This window comes from Aquarana catesbeiana, linkage group LG09, assembly GCF_042186555.1.
Source record: "Aquarana catesbeiana isolate 2022-GZ linkage group LG09, ASM4218655v1, whole genome shotgun sequence".
Taxonomy (NCBI): domain Eukaryota; kingdom Metazoa; phylum Chordata; class Amphibia; order Anura; family Ranidae; genus Aquarana; species Aquarana catesbeiana.
The window spans coordinates 46,839,618-46,853,086 of record NC_133332.1 but is presented as its reverse complement, the minus strand read 5'-3'; the positions used below and the strand labels follow the sequence as shown (position 1 = coordinate 46,853,086).

At 42.9% G+C, this 13,469-nt stretch overlaps 1 protein-coding gene across 1 annotated transcript in view; it reads right to left on the bottom strand.

Moving 5' to 3' along the window:
* Positions 1-13,469, bottom strand: part of LOC141107588 (complement factor B-like) — a 75,234-nt gene that overhangs the window by 34,939 nt on the left and 26,826 nt on the right. The window contains exons 4-9 of the mRNA XM_073598432.1: positions 12,864-13,037; positions 11,261-11,356; positions 9,370-9,503; positions 4,571-4,712; positions 4,100-4,228; positions 520-612 (exon numbers count right to left, since the gene is read on the bottom strand). Coding sequence (XP_073454533.1) covers positions 520-612; positions 4,100-4,228; positions 4,571-4,712; positions 9,370-9,503; positions 11,261-11,356; positions 12,864-13,037 — 768 coding nt within the window. The remainder of the gene's footprint in view (positions 1-519; positions 613-4,099; positions 4,229-4,570; positions 4,713-9,369; positions 9,504-11,260; positions 11,357-12,863; positions 13,038-13,469) is intronic.

Sequence of the window (13,469 nt, the reverse complement as noted above, 5' to 3'; positions counted from 1 at the left end):
GTAGTTTAAAATACTGATTTATTGAAAATAAAAGAAAAATGGTATGGAAAAAGATATTAACAGACAAGCTACAACAGCAAAATAAAAAGTAAAGCATATTTAAGTGGAGTTTGCCTTTTGTTCAGTGCGGAGCTCAGATCACTTAGACAGTAGACATTTGATGCAACAGAGTCACTGGCCCTAAGTGAAGTGACAGAAAGGTGTACAGCCTTGATCAATCATGCTATCCCCCTGGTTTACTGCAGCAGCTTGAAGGTTGTAGCTGGGTCCCCTGGACATCCTCTACGCCGTAAGTTCCTGCAAACATTGCCTTGGGCATTATCCAGCTCTGATTTGGGCATTTATGTTTCAAAGGACATTGTGTCCTCAAAAGAGATAGCAATCTAATGAACCTGTAAAGTTAGATGGCAAGTTAACAGCCCTTTAGGACCAACCATCTACGTGTATTCAATTTACAGGATCTCATTATAAGCCTGAGTGGTGCTTGTCTGATTCCATTACAGATAGGATGCCACATACCCAGTTTATCTTCACGATGGTCCTTCCTGATATCCAAAAACTCTCTGATCTTGTTTACTTCCACAGACGGGTCTCCACCCATATTATGTTTTCCTGAGGTGTTAAGGAAAAATTGTTATTCTTTTGTGGAGGCAGAGGCACTGATAGTACTGTTATGGAGATGAAGTTTGCTGGCCAAACTGGTATTGTCATGAGCAAGATATGAACTAACTGTGATTATATAGAGTAGGACAAAGCCTGACTTTAATTCAGTGGCGTAGCGTGGGGGGTGCGGGGGGTGCCGTGGCCCCGGGCGCGACATTTAGGGGGGTGCCAGTATGTGTCACTACTGGCTGCCTCCACCTAATTTCAAGTTCCTATGTCCCCCACGTGTACTGTAGTATAGTGGTCAGTGTAGTGTAGTATAGTGGACAGTATAGTGTAGTATAGTGGTCAGTGTAGTGTAGTGTGGTGGTCAGTGTAGTATAGTGGACAGTGTAGTGTAGTATGGTGGACAGTGTAGTGTAGTATGGTGGACAGTGTAGTGTAGTATAGTGGTCAGTGTAGTGTAGTATGATGGTCAGTGCAGTATAGTGGACAGTGTAGTGTAGTATAGTGGTCACTGTAGTGTAGTATGGTGGACAGTGTAGTGTAGTATGGTGGTCGGTGTAGTATAGTGGACAGTGTAGTGTAGTATAGTGGTCAGTGTAGTGTAGTATGGTGGACAGTGTAGTGTAGTATAGTGGACAGTGTAGTGTAGTATGGTGGACAGTGTAGTGTAGTATAGTGGTCAGTGTAGTGTAGTATGATGATCAGTGCAGTATAGTGGACAGTGTAGTGTAGTATAGTGGTCACTGTAGTGTAGTATGGTGGACAGTGTAGTGTAGTATGGTGGTCGGTGTAGTATAGTGGACAGTGTAGTGTAGTATAGTGGTCAGTGTAGTGTAGTATGGTGGACAGTGTAGTGTAGTATAGTGGACAGTGTAGTGTAGTATTGTGGTCAGTGTAGTGTAGTGTAGTAGACAGTGTAGTGTAGTATGGTGGTCAGTGTAGTATAGTGGTCAGTGTAGTGTAGTATGGTGGTCAGTGTAGTGTAGTATGGTGGTCAGTGTACTGTAGTATAGTGGTCAGTGTACTGTAGTATAGTGGACAGTATAGTGTAGTATAGTGGTCAGTGTAGTGTAGTGTGGTGGTCAGTGTAGTATAGTGGACAGTGTAGTGTAGTATGGTGGACAGTGTAGTGTAGTATAGTGGTCAGTGTAGTGTAGTATAGTGGTCAGTGTAGTGTAGTATGGTGAAAATTCAAAAGTGTGGCGCTAAAATTTACGTGAAAGATAAGTATACAAATACAGTGACTACAAATCAGATATTTCAGTATGAGCCAAAAAATATACAAATTAATGAATAAAAAAATGACAATCAATATACATGTATTGAACAAAATATAAAAATTGTGAAATATAAAGTCCCAATAAGTGTGCAAACACAAGCAAAAAAAAGTCTGTGACAATGGTGAAAAAATAATGGTAAACAGGTATCTCCTGAGCATGCAGGGGGATGGTTCTGAGCCGGCAACTTGGTAAGTAAATAAACCGTAGAGAAACCGGGAGTGCACAGAGGATTGAAATCGGTGTCAGGACCATCACCAGAAACCAAGGAGGCTTACCAGAAAATGTGGCCTGAAATGGCGAATGAGGTCGGGAGGAATTAGAGTGGATTAGAGTGGAGACATTGCTGCAGCAGAGGAGTTTTTTCTCCCTTTTTGGCTATATTGTGTGAATGCATGAGAGGACCCAGCACATCACACTGGCCATTCCCAAAGATTGCTGTCTTGTGTTGATCCCTGGATGGATGGACCTTCTTTCACTCGGATCCTGACTACAGGCATAGACGTTCCGTGCATTGATGTTTCACACCAAGCTCTACTGACTCATTGTACATTAGCCCATTTGAGTCATCTTACTTCGAAATTCACAATAAAACATGTTTATCCTAAAAGGTTATCTACACCATTTACCTGGTTTACGGTGTACCCACTGCTGAGGAAGCCGTGCTGATCCCCTTCCCTCCTTGTGTGATGACATCTGGCCAGATTATTTGCCTAGACCTGTTGGTCATCAAGCCTTTTTGACCTGTATGGCATATGCCATTTCAGGCCACATTTTCTGGTAAGCCTCCTTGGTTTCTGGTGATGGTCCTGACACCGATTTCAATCCTCTGTGCACTCCCGGTTTCTCTACGGTTTATTTACTTACCAAGTTGCCGGCTCGGAACCATCCCCCTGCATGCTCAGGAGATACCTGTTTACCATTATTTTTTCACCATTGTCACAGACTTTTTTTTGCTTGTGTTTGCACACTTATTGGGACTTTATATTTCACAATTTTTATATTTTGTTCAATACATGTATATTGATTGTCATTTTTTTATTCATTAATTTGTATATTTTTTGGCTTACTGAAATATCTGATTTGTAGTCACTGTATTTGTATACTTATCTTTCACGTAAATTTTAGCGCCACACTTTTGAATTTTTACTGTTAGTTTTGATCCTGAGTCTACGGGTGTGTTGGCTGCTGTTTGTCACCTTTAGCGCAGCGCTGTACCTAACCTCTGTATATCCATTAGTGTAGTATGGTGGTCAGTGTAGTATAGTGGACAGTGTAGTGTAGTATAGTGGTCACTGTAGTGTAGTATGGTGGACAGTGTAGTGTAGTATGGTGGTCAGTGTAGTATAGTGGACAGTGTAGTGTAGTATAGTGGTCAGTGTAGTGTAGTATGGTGGACAGTGTAGTGTAGTATGGTGGTCAGTGTAGTATAGTGGACAGTGTAGTGTAGTATGGTGGACAGTGTAGTGTAGTATGGTGGACAGTGTAGTGGTCAGTGTAGTGGACAGTATAGTGTAGTGGTCAGTGTAGTTCTCAGTGTAGTGGACAGTATAGTATAGTGGTCAGTGTAGTGTGTAATGGTCAGTAAAGGAATCAGGTTGGTCAGTGCTGAAATCAAGTAGGTGAGTGTAGTGGTCAGTATAGGAATCAGGTAGGTCAGTACTATTGTATTTGAAGGGACTCGGGCAGTGCTAAAAGTCCGCAGGTTAGGGGGCACAAATTACTTGCCTTGCCCCGGGTGCTGACAACCCACGCTACGCCACTGCTTTTAATTATTAGGACATGGACTAACTCCTATTGAAAAGAGTAGCTAATTGAAGGGCAGAGGATGTCAGGTATAAGACATAAAAGATGGTTATAAGGAGCAAAACTTTGACTAATGGAGAATAGGCAAAGGGAGGAGGTGATCAGTGGTAAGCTGTAGAATAAAGGAGGTTGTCAAGAGTAAAACATGGTCTGGCTAAGGTTCTTAGGAATAGGCCATGGACTGACTAAGGTTACCAGGAGTAGACCATGGACTGACTAAGGTTACCAGGAGTAGACCATGGACTGACTAAGGTTGGCATGAGTAGACCATGGACTGACTAAGGTTGCCAGGAGTAGGCCATGGACTAACTATGGTTGTCAGTAGTAATCAATGAACTAAGGTTGCCCAAAGCAGGGCATGAACTTGATGAGATTTTCAGGAGTTGGATCAGACACTTAATACTTACCATCAGTCAAAAGTATAATAATATTAGAATGTTCGAGAAAATTCTTGTTTCTCTCATTATCCAGAGACAGTTGATTATAGACTTCCTGAAGGGCACCCCGTGTATTAGTTCCTTGTTTATCATCATGTGCTGTGGGAGTATAAATGGAAAAAAAACAACCGTGAACATTGACATCTTCTGAAAAGTGATATAGTGTATATAGTACATGGGCACATGTTGGTCTTCCAGCTATGGGAAGAGGCAATTTATGCATCTCTACCAGCTGTAAGGGAAGTACAAACCCCAGCATGAGACAACTGGAGATTCTTCAACCAGGGATAAACATACAGTTTCAGCAAGAATAACATAGGAAGAATTTTGGTAACATGCCAAAGTAGAATAAAGAGCTCACTCAGTTACCAGGCTCCACATACAGTATAAAATATCATTCTTTTGTGGATTGGTAATTGAATAATCCAGCTAATACTTTACCTGAATATTTAAATTTTTTAATTTCTTCTATAACTTTTTCGGCTTCTGTATTGATCTCAGACTCGGAGAGAGTCACAATTCTTTTTATCTGTGAAGCATAGGTGATGACCGAATACCGAGGTGTAAAGTCAAAGCTGGAAACCTTCAAACAAACATATGTATGCATGAATATAAGATATAGTGTCAAGTCAAAGATAGTCAGATTATATAGTTATCGTAATTCCATAGGCGTGCGCAGGGGGAGTGCCAGCTGTCCCTGGGCACACCCTAATCACTCTGTGTGGTGCCGATTTCACCCACTGCCTGGACTTACCCTGTGTTGTGCCCCCTGCAGTGCTCCTGGCTTCCCTCCTCTCCTCTCCTCTCCTCTGTCCTCTCCTCCTGGCTGCTGCAGGGGGATGCTTCAGGAAGGAGAGCAGGGGCAGGAGCTAGACAATATGTCATTTTCTTTTCTTAATGAACACAGTGAACTCACTCACTGTGTTCATTCATTGCTGAAGCATAGTAAAGTGTTTTACTTAATAAGTGTTAGCAAGTGTTTACTATGCTTATGTTTTTTTTGAATGAACAGGAAGCCGCTCAGCACAGAGCACTTACCATTTTCATTCACTGTCCAGTGCAGCTGAGGCTGCAGACAAAGTCATGTGTATTTGAGCTTTGGGGTGCACCTATGCATAATTCCTATTAATAACCACAAAGTAGAGCACAAAGGGGGATAGGGAAAGTGTAATAAGCCATAGCTGTTCAACTGGTGTGGCTATGACAATCTGAAAGGTTTAAAATATCTCCATGTCCCAGCCAGGTACCTACTGCACCACTCTGACCTCTCTAGGAAACACTATAAAAATTCTCTGTTGATCCACCTGTTGAATGATGCCTGGGCCTGCATGCCGTTACTCTGAAAACATACAGGATATCTCCCCATCGTTCATTTGGTTTAATAAAATTGCCAAAAATCGTTCAATGCAAAACATTATAGCCTCGCTTTAGGCCAGATGGAAGATTCAGCCATATGTGATTCTATTGGACTCTCTTTACCTGTTCAAAGGAACATGCATCGATCATGTATTTGGGGGAGTGAGATTTCCCTTTTCACTCTTCCAATCCTTCTATTTTTTTTCTATCTTTTGATGATTTGGTCTTCACTGTATGATGCTATGTTGAAAATTTGTCAATATGTTGGTGTTTTGGGTAAAATACAGATCTAATGTATACGCTCTTTAGCTTGCTATTCAGGCTTTGATCCTGATCGATTATACATTCTATAGACAGGGTGGCTTTCCGTTTAGTCTATTTTGTTATATTGCCTTTGAAATTTCTTATGTTGAGCCCTGTATATATTCTTCCAGTATTGGTATCTGTATGTAAAATTCTTAAAATAAAGAGTGTTTACAAAAAATAATACACTGTATCTACAAGCCAAGGTCTGCTTTTAAATGTTCCCCCTCTCCTCCTTGGTACATAGACTTAATACATCTGTAGGAGGAAAAGATGTAGATGATATACTTACTATGACCCCAGCTTCTCTCTCACCATACGGAAGTGACGTGTCCGGCCGCCCCTAAGCCGAATCTGAGAACCAGGAAGCGTTGGGAGCCACCAGCGCAGCCAGGAACATCAGCTGCCTCTCCACCTGCGAGCCGACCACCTTCCCCCAGAAATGGATGAACTTCCTATACCATTTCACATGCGCTGTAATCTCTACAATCTTGTGAGTTTAAAGCGGAGCTCTGCCGAAATTTTTTTTTTAAAAGTCAGCAGCTACAAATACTGCAGCTGTTGACTTTTAAAACATGGACACGTACCTGTCCAGGGCGCCCGCGATGTCGGCACCTGAGGCCGAACCGTCTCTCGGTCCTCGGGTGCTGCCGCCTGCATCTTCGGTAAGGGAGTCAGGAAGTGAAGGCTTGCAGCTTCACTTCCCGGTTCCCTACTGCGCATGCGCGAGTCGTGCAGCGCAATACGGATGGTCCCTGCTGTCTCTGGGACCCGTGTGTTTCCCATGCAGACAGCGGGGGGGGAGGGGAGTGGCGTAAATACCCGCAGATTCTGCGGATATCTATGCCGGAAGTGGGTGCAAATATTATACAGGTATCTGCACCCCCCTCCCCCCTGAAAGGTGCCAACTGTGACACCGGACGGGGGGGGAGGAATCCGATGAGCTGAAGTTCACTTTTGGGTGGAACTCCGCTTTAAAATCGTCTGTCCTAGATTAAAATGTTTTTATCACGCTGCACTTAGATGGCGCTTCTCTCTTCTTTGTTTTTTACTGTCTACAGAGCCCCTTCTAGCTTGTTTTGAGCCAGCAGCCATCCAGAGTCAGCCCATCTGTGACCATCTACACACCTCTTGCTGCATTTGAACACTCATGCATGGGCTCCCCACTACAGAGAGTAGATTAATCGCCCATTTCTCTCTATTTGAGCTGACATAACGCACATGAACATACAGTATATAACACAATGGTTTACAAAGGATGTTGTTGAGTTTGTTTGCACCGTCTATTTGATTATATACTGTATTTTATATTTCATCTTATTGCACTAAGGATTTATAGAGTACCATTTTTTCTACATATTTTCTTATATTTTTTGTAGTATTGAGAATTGTTTTATATTTGTGTTTGATATATTTACTGATGCATTTAAAATGTGACCTACTGCTCATTCTCTTTTTTCGTTGGCACCTGCTACTATGTCCTCAATCCACACCTAGGTAATGATGATCTCACCTTGGCCCCACCCCCCCCTGCCACCAGCAACTGCTGGGACACATCACATATCCCAGGAGGCTGCAGGACCAGTCTCCCTGTGCCGTGCAATCTCGTGCCAGACATTCGCGCAACAAATGTTTTACAAATAGACCCTAAAGTGTTAGTTCTCTGTCTTTATTTTGTTTTATGTTTTTTTATAGATCCTTTAGGTTATGTGTGTGAGACTCGTAGGCACAGCACAGTAATTAAGGGGTATTTTTTGCCTACATGGACCGCAAACTATGTACTATCGGTAGGCTTACAATTCTTTAACCATGCCCCTTTAAGACATTCCCATTGTTTAGTGCAATGTAGTCATTCTCATTTTCTTTGTGGCGTAATGCAGATGCCATATGTCTTCTGTGTCCCAAGGTGTTCCTCTTTCACAAGCTCCAAACTTGGGAAGTATGGTTACACGGGCAATACAGTTCCCACTTCTAACAAATAAGCTACACTGCCTAGTAATGGCGGTGATTTGCGATTTTTTTTTCATGACTGTGACATTATGGCGGATACATCGAACACTTTTGACACTATTTTGGGACCATTCACATTTATACAGCGATCAGTGCTATAAAATTGAACTGATTACTGTGTAAATGTGACAGGCAGGGAAGGGGTTAACACAAGGTGGTGATCGAGGGGTTAACTATGTTTGCTAGAGAGTGTTTCTAACTGTAGGGGGAGGGGACTCACAAGGGGAGGAGACCGATCGGTGTTCCCCTGTACTGGGAACACACCATCGGTCTTCTCTCCCCTGACAGGACGTGGATCTGTGTGTTTAGACACACAGATCCACAGTCCTGCTCGGTTACCGGGCAATCATGGGTGCCCGGCGGACATCGAGGCCGCCAGGCACACGCACCGGGTCCCGAGCAACGCGGCGGGCCCGCCCGCGCCCCCTAGTCGGCCGGGAAGCCCAGGACATCATATGACGCCCACCCAGGATGGAAGATCCCATCTGTGGGCATCATATTACTATGGGCGGGTATTGAAGTGGTTAATTTGACATCCATGTGGGTGAGGGTGTGTGTCCCTGAACTCACCCTGGGTGCATTCAGGGTCTTGCACCCGCACAGATATCACATTGGGAGCATGGCTATATTGGTGCAGCCACTGTGTCCCAATAGACAGCTATGAGACTGATGGCACAGGGATGCATAGAACATCTGTGCATCCCCATGCCAGTAGCACATGGTCCTACATGGGGCACGGATGTAATCTTGCCATGTGAACAAGGCCTACATTTTTGTGCACACAAAGTTGATGCTAAAAACAGTATAATTGCAAAAACAAGCAGTCTTAATAAGGCTCCTTTCACACGGGCTTGTCCACTTGCTCAGCAAAGGATCAATCCACTGATCCCCGCTGATCTGGCGGATGAGAGGTCCGTCTCCGCTCACTGTGCAGAGACAGACCTGTAAGACCCGGTTCACACAGGGGCGACTTGTCAGACGACTTAGCCGCCTGACAAGTCGCGTCCCATTCTGTACTATGGAACCGTTCTAATAGGAGCGACTCAAGTCGCTCCAACTTAGAAGAAGGTTCTAGTACTACTTTTGGGGCGACTTCAGGCGACTTGCATTGACTTCTAAACAGAAGTCGTTTTGCAAGTCGCAGCTGAAGTCGTGTGCAGGTCGCCTCACAGAGTCGGCCTGCAAGTCATGTTGCCCGTGTGTGAACTGGCGCTAAGAGTCCCGCTCTCCTGTATGGGGAGGTAGGATGAAAATGGACCACCTGTCTGTTTTCATCCAAACCGATCCGCCAATTGGATGGAAAATAGGACCTCCATCCGTCTGGATTTAGCAGACAGGATCGGATCGGATAGCAGCGGGTGTCAGCGGACATGTCACCGCTGACATCTGCCTCTCCATAGGGTTGAATGTAGGGTCTGATCAGGTCCACCTGAAAAACTGACAGGCGGATCTGTTAGGAAAGCCTGTAGAAAGGGGCCTAACTAGTGAATTATTCATTGTGATGGGATATTTATTCTGTGTTTACCCTCTCGATGTCACATTTCCTGCCGGCTAAACATAAGGCTCTGTACCTTCTCTATGAATGTTTCCGCAATGTCCTTTGCCGTATTGAAATTCTTCACTCCAACACTTTTTGACGCATCAATGATAATGAAGATATTCATGAGGCCACCTGTTTTGACTTGCAGTTTACGATCGCTTTTATCTGTAAACAATACAGACAAAAATTAAATCACTAGAAACATACAGATTTAGGTCTGTTTCAGACAGGCAGGCAGTAATGTTTATTCCCCTCTGAAAAGTGATCCCTGGTGGCAGGCATTCAAGAGGTGCTACTGCCGCCCGTTCTTTTTTTTTTTTTTGTACTTTTTTTTTTTTTGTACTTTTTTTTTTTTAATTGCCGAATGGAAATTTTATATTGCAGGATCACACTGCTACTGCAATCCAAGCATTGGATCGCAGTTGTAGTGCAGCCCCATTGGTCTCAATGGGCAAATTTGATGGGTGGTGCAGACTGTCAAACTCTGCAGCCTGAGTTAAAACTGCCATGGCCCTGTCAGGCTGTAATTTTAGAATACTGGTGGGCGGACGGGAGGGAGGGGTGCTAAAACCATGGCTCGGCTGCCTGTATTTAACACTCCCCAGCTACCAGTGTGCCCTTAGAGTAAAGACCATATATTTTGCAAGGTGGAATTACAGTAAATATAGGACCTCCACCAGACTTTCCTAACCAGTTACAGCATTATTTGCTTATTTTCAAGCTGTTCCTAGCCAGACTAAAGCTGGCCATACACTAGTAGATTTGTGTTTGAACATTCGAATGAAAATTTGTATGAAAGTTCTCAGCACATTTGATGACTTGACAAAATGTTGTCAATTATTTCTAAATGTAACATTCGATTTTGGAACCAATGGACTTTCCCAATCGAAAACCACAGTCATTGTTAGAAATGTGGTAGTTCGAGAACATTTTGCTATCCTTCTCACTGAGGTTGAAAACTAACGTTGATTGGACCCTACTAATGCTTAAAAAATCAAATGATTGTTTTTAAAGAAAATAATTTTAAATTAAATTCTATTAGTTTATGGGCAGCTATGGGTGGCTGTGGCAATTCAGACTGCCTCACATAATATTGCAACAAGTCCTGGAAATTCATTTGAGAACAGCCAGGAAGTGTGTTGCTCTATAACCCCCCCCGTACTCATGCAATTAAAGAGTTGTACACTGGAAACCCTAGTCTAGAGCCCCATAAACTTAAGACCCTAAATCCATCTCTATCTCTGTGAAACCAATCAAATGGGCTTCAAACAAGGCCCTGCATCCCCTGAAAAGCTACACTGTATGGCCAAAAGTGTATGGACATCGGACCATCAGAACCATATGAGTATGAGCCATTCCAAAATCATGTTGGATGGGAAGACCTGTCTCACAAATGGTGTTTTAAATCATACCAAGGGTGTTTGGGGGGGTTGAGGTCAGGGCTCTGTGCAGGCCACTCAAGTTCCAGCACACCAAACCCGGAAAACCATGTCTTTATGGCAATGGCTTTGTGCACAGGGCGACAGTCGTGCCTAAACACAAAAAGGCCTTCGCTATTCTGTTATCACAAGCACTAAAAAAAATGTTTAAAATGTTCTTCTGTACCAGCCATTCTCAACTAGGGTTCCTCAAGGGTTGGCTAGAGCTTCTGATGGTGCCTGCATAGTTCCAGGTCGAACGCCGCTTGGCAGCACCAGTGAAATGACTGCGAGTGACTCAATCTGGTTACACCTATAAGGGCGGAATTCTTACCATGTACCACATCCAACGTATGAGCATTTTCCCAATGACAACCAATGGACTAATCCTAGCAGGGGTTCCCTGAGATCTGAAAATCTCCTCAAGGGTTCCTCTGGGGCAAAAAAGTTTGAGAAAGGCTGTTTTATACTGTAAGACTGACTATATACTATGTATTTTCCAACCTTCAACTCTGTCTGGATCTGATGATTCAATGGTTTCAGCCAAGGAGGATCCAAAAACCTCTGCCACTTCTTCCGGGGAATCAAATGTGTAAGGATCTGTGGACAAAGTGGTTTATAGAGTAGTATATGAGATACATTATGTGATATCCAAATTTTTTCAATATATACAAGATAGCCCTAAATATTTATTTGCAAAAGGTAGAATTCCAGTTTTTTGTTTGTTTTTTTTAGATGAGGAATTACCTCCATTTTTTTTTAACCTTATGCTTTTCGAACTCTTTGAAAAAAATCTATATATATAAGACACTACAGTTACAAAGTGTGTTATGGTACAAGATAGAAAATGAGCTTTACAGGAGAATATGACAGATTTGTTATTTACATTATGGTCCTAGGTTCTCCATAGTTACATTTAATTGATTGATGTGAGATGTTGTGTTTGGAGAATATAAGGGGTATGGTAGAGAAGGGAAGGGAGGAAGGGGAAGGGTAGGTTAGGTGAGGTAGGGATTGGAGTGGGACCTTATTAGAAGGACCTTATTGGTAATTCTGGGTACTACTTATCACAAAATAAGTACATCTGAGATCAGGGTTGTATCATTATATGTGATTGAGCTAGATGGGAATAAATTAATAGGAACTGCACTCCAGTTTATGCTCTTCTGAAATACTTTATTGGATCATCCATAACAGATATACAGCCATAGTGTCTCCACCCAAAAAAAAATTTCCTTCTTAACGCATTTCACTACATTGTGGCTTGATCACAAGGATAACAAGCAAAAACTGGCTTTTTGATCCTACACTCAGGGCCCGGAACTAAATGAAAGAGCAAGGCTAGAGGTGAGTTGGGGCTGGCACACTGCAAATTATGTGATTGACCCAGTTAGGGGATGTTAATAACTAGAGTTGAATAGAATGTTATGCTTGAGGGTATAGTAAGTTCAAATTTACTATTAAGAACAATTGGAAAAAACATATGGTCATCATAATGGATGAAAGATCTGATCATTAAGTCAATACCGTGTATTTGTTGTATGCCAACAGGACCAGTTGTTCTAGAAAACGTATCCTTTAAAATGGGCTCTAGCACATAAGAACTCAAATTGAGCATGGGTATTAAAGATTTGTTTTACAGAATCCAAAGTGAGAATTTTTTTTTCCAAAGTCTGCCAATGGATAGTCTGGCTCCTATTAATATATTGGTGAGAAGGGTGCAGTGACAGCCCCCCTCGGCAAGAGCAGTCACCAGCGGAGCTGGGCGCGGGCCGCGGCTGGGGTGCACTGGGTGCAGTGCGCCCCGGTTGACAAAGGCTTACTTTCAGCTCTTAACTACTTTCTGTGCCCACAGCAGGAAGTTTTCCCCCTGATTTTCCGTGTCGATGACCACACAGGCAGTGAGTTGAGTCTCCACAATGGGGAAACAGAGAGCAATAAAAACGTCCCAGAAGTACAGAACACTCAATCATATTATCTAGATTTCATCATGGTGGGGAAGAGAAAGCCAGGACCTCTAGTGCTGGAGCCCCTGAGAACTATTTTATAGAAATTACCATTTACATAGGCGTTTTATCATTCAATAGTATTATTTTAGTTATCTTACTTCTGCAGGATGGCTCCGATCCTGACCACCTCTTGTTCTCTTTACATTCCCTCATCTTCGATCCAAACATCCTCAGTCCATTCTGACAATCATAGCTCACTTTGCCTTCAATTCTATAGGAAGTACCAACTTTACTGGCACCAATGGGGATCCCTGGGCTGGGGCAATGGCCCTCTGAAGAGAACATAGAGATACTGTAAATTATATAGAATAATGTTAACATGACCATAACAGAATAGTTTGACAATCCATTAATAGTAGTAAACGTTAGAGTGTATCCAGTGTACCTAAGCCCAAGAACAAACATTTTATATATTGCAACCTTCCAGGGACATGCAGTGAGGTCAGTGGCTGGTGAGGCACCGGCTAGTATCACACAGGTTACATACGCTGCCATCATTAGAGCATAATTCTAGCACTAGACCTCCTCTGTAACTATGTAACCTGTAAAATTTTTACAGCGTCGCCTATGGAGATTTTTAAATACTGAAGTTTGGCGCCATTCCACAAGTGTGCACAATTTTAAAGCGTGACATGTTAGGTATCTATTTACTCGGCATAACATCATCTTTCACATTATATAATAAATCAGGCTTACTTTAGTGT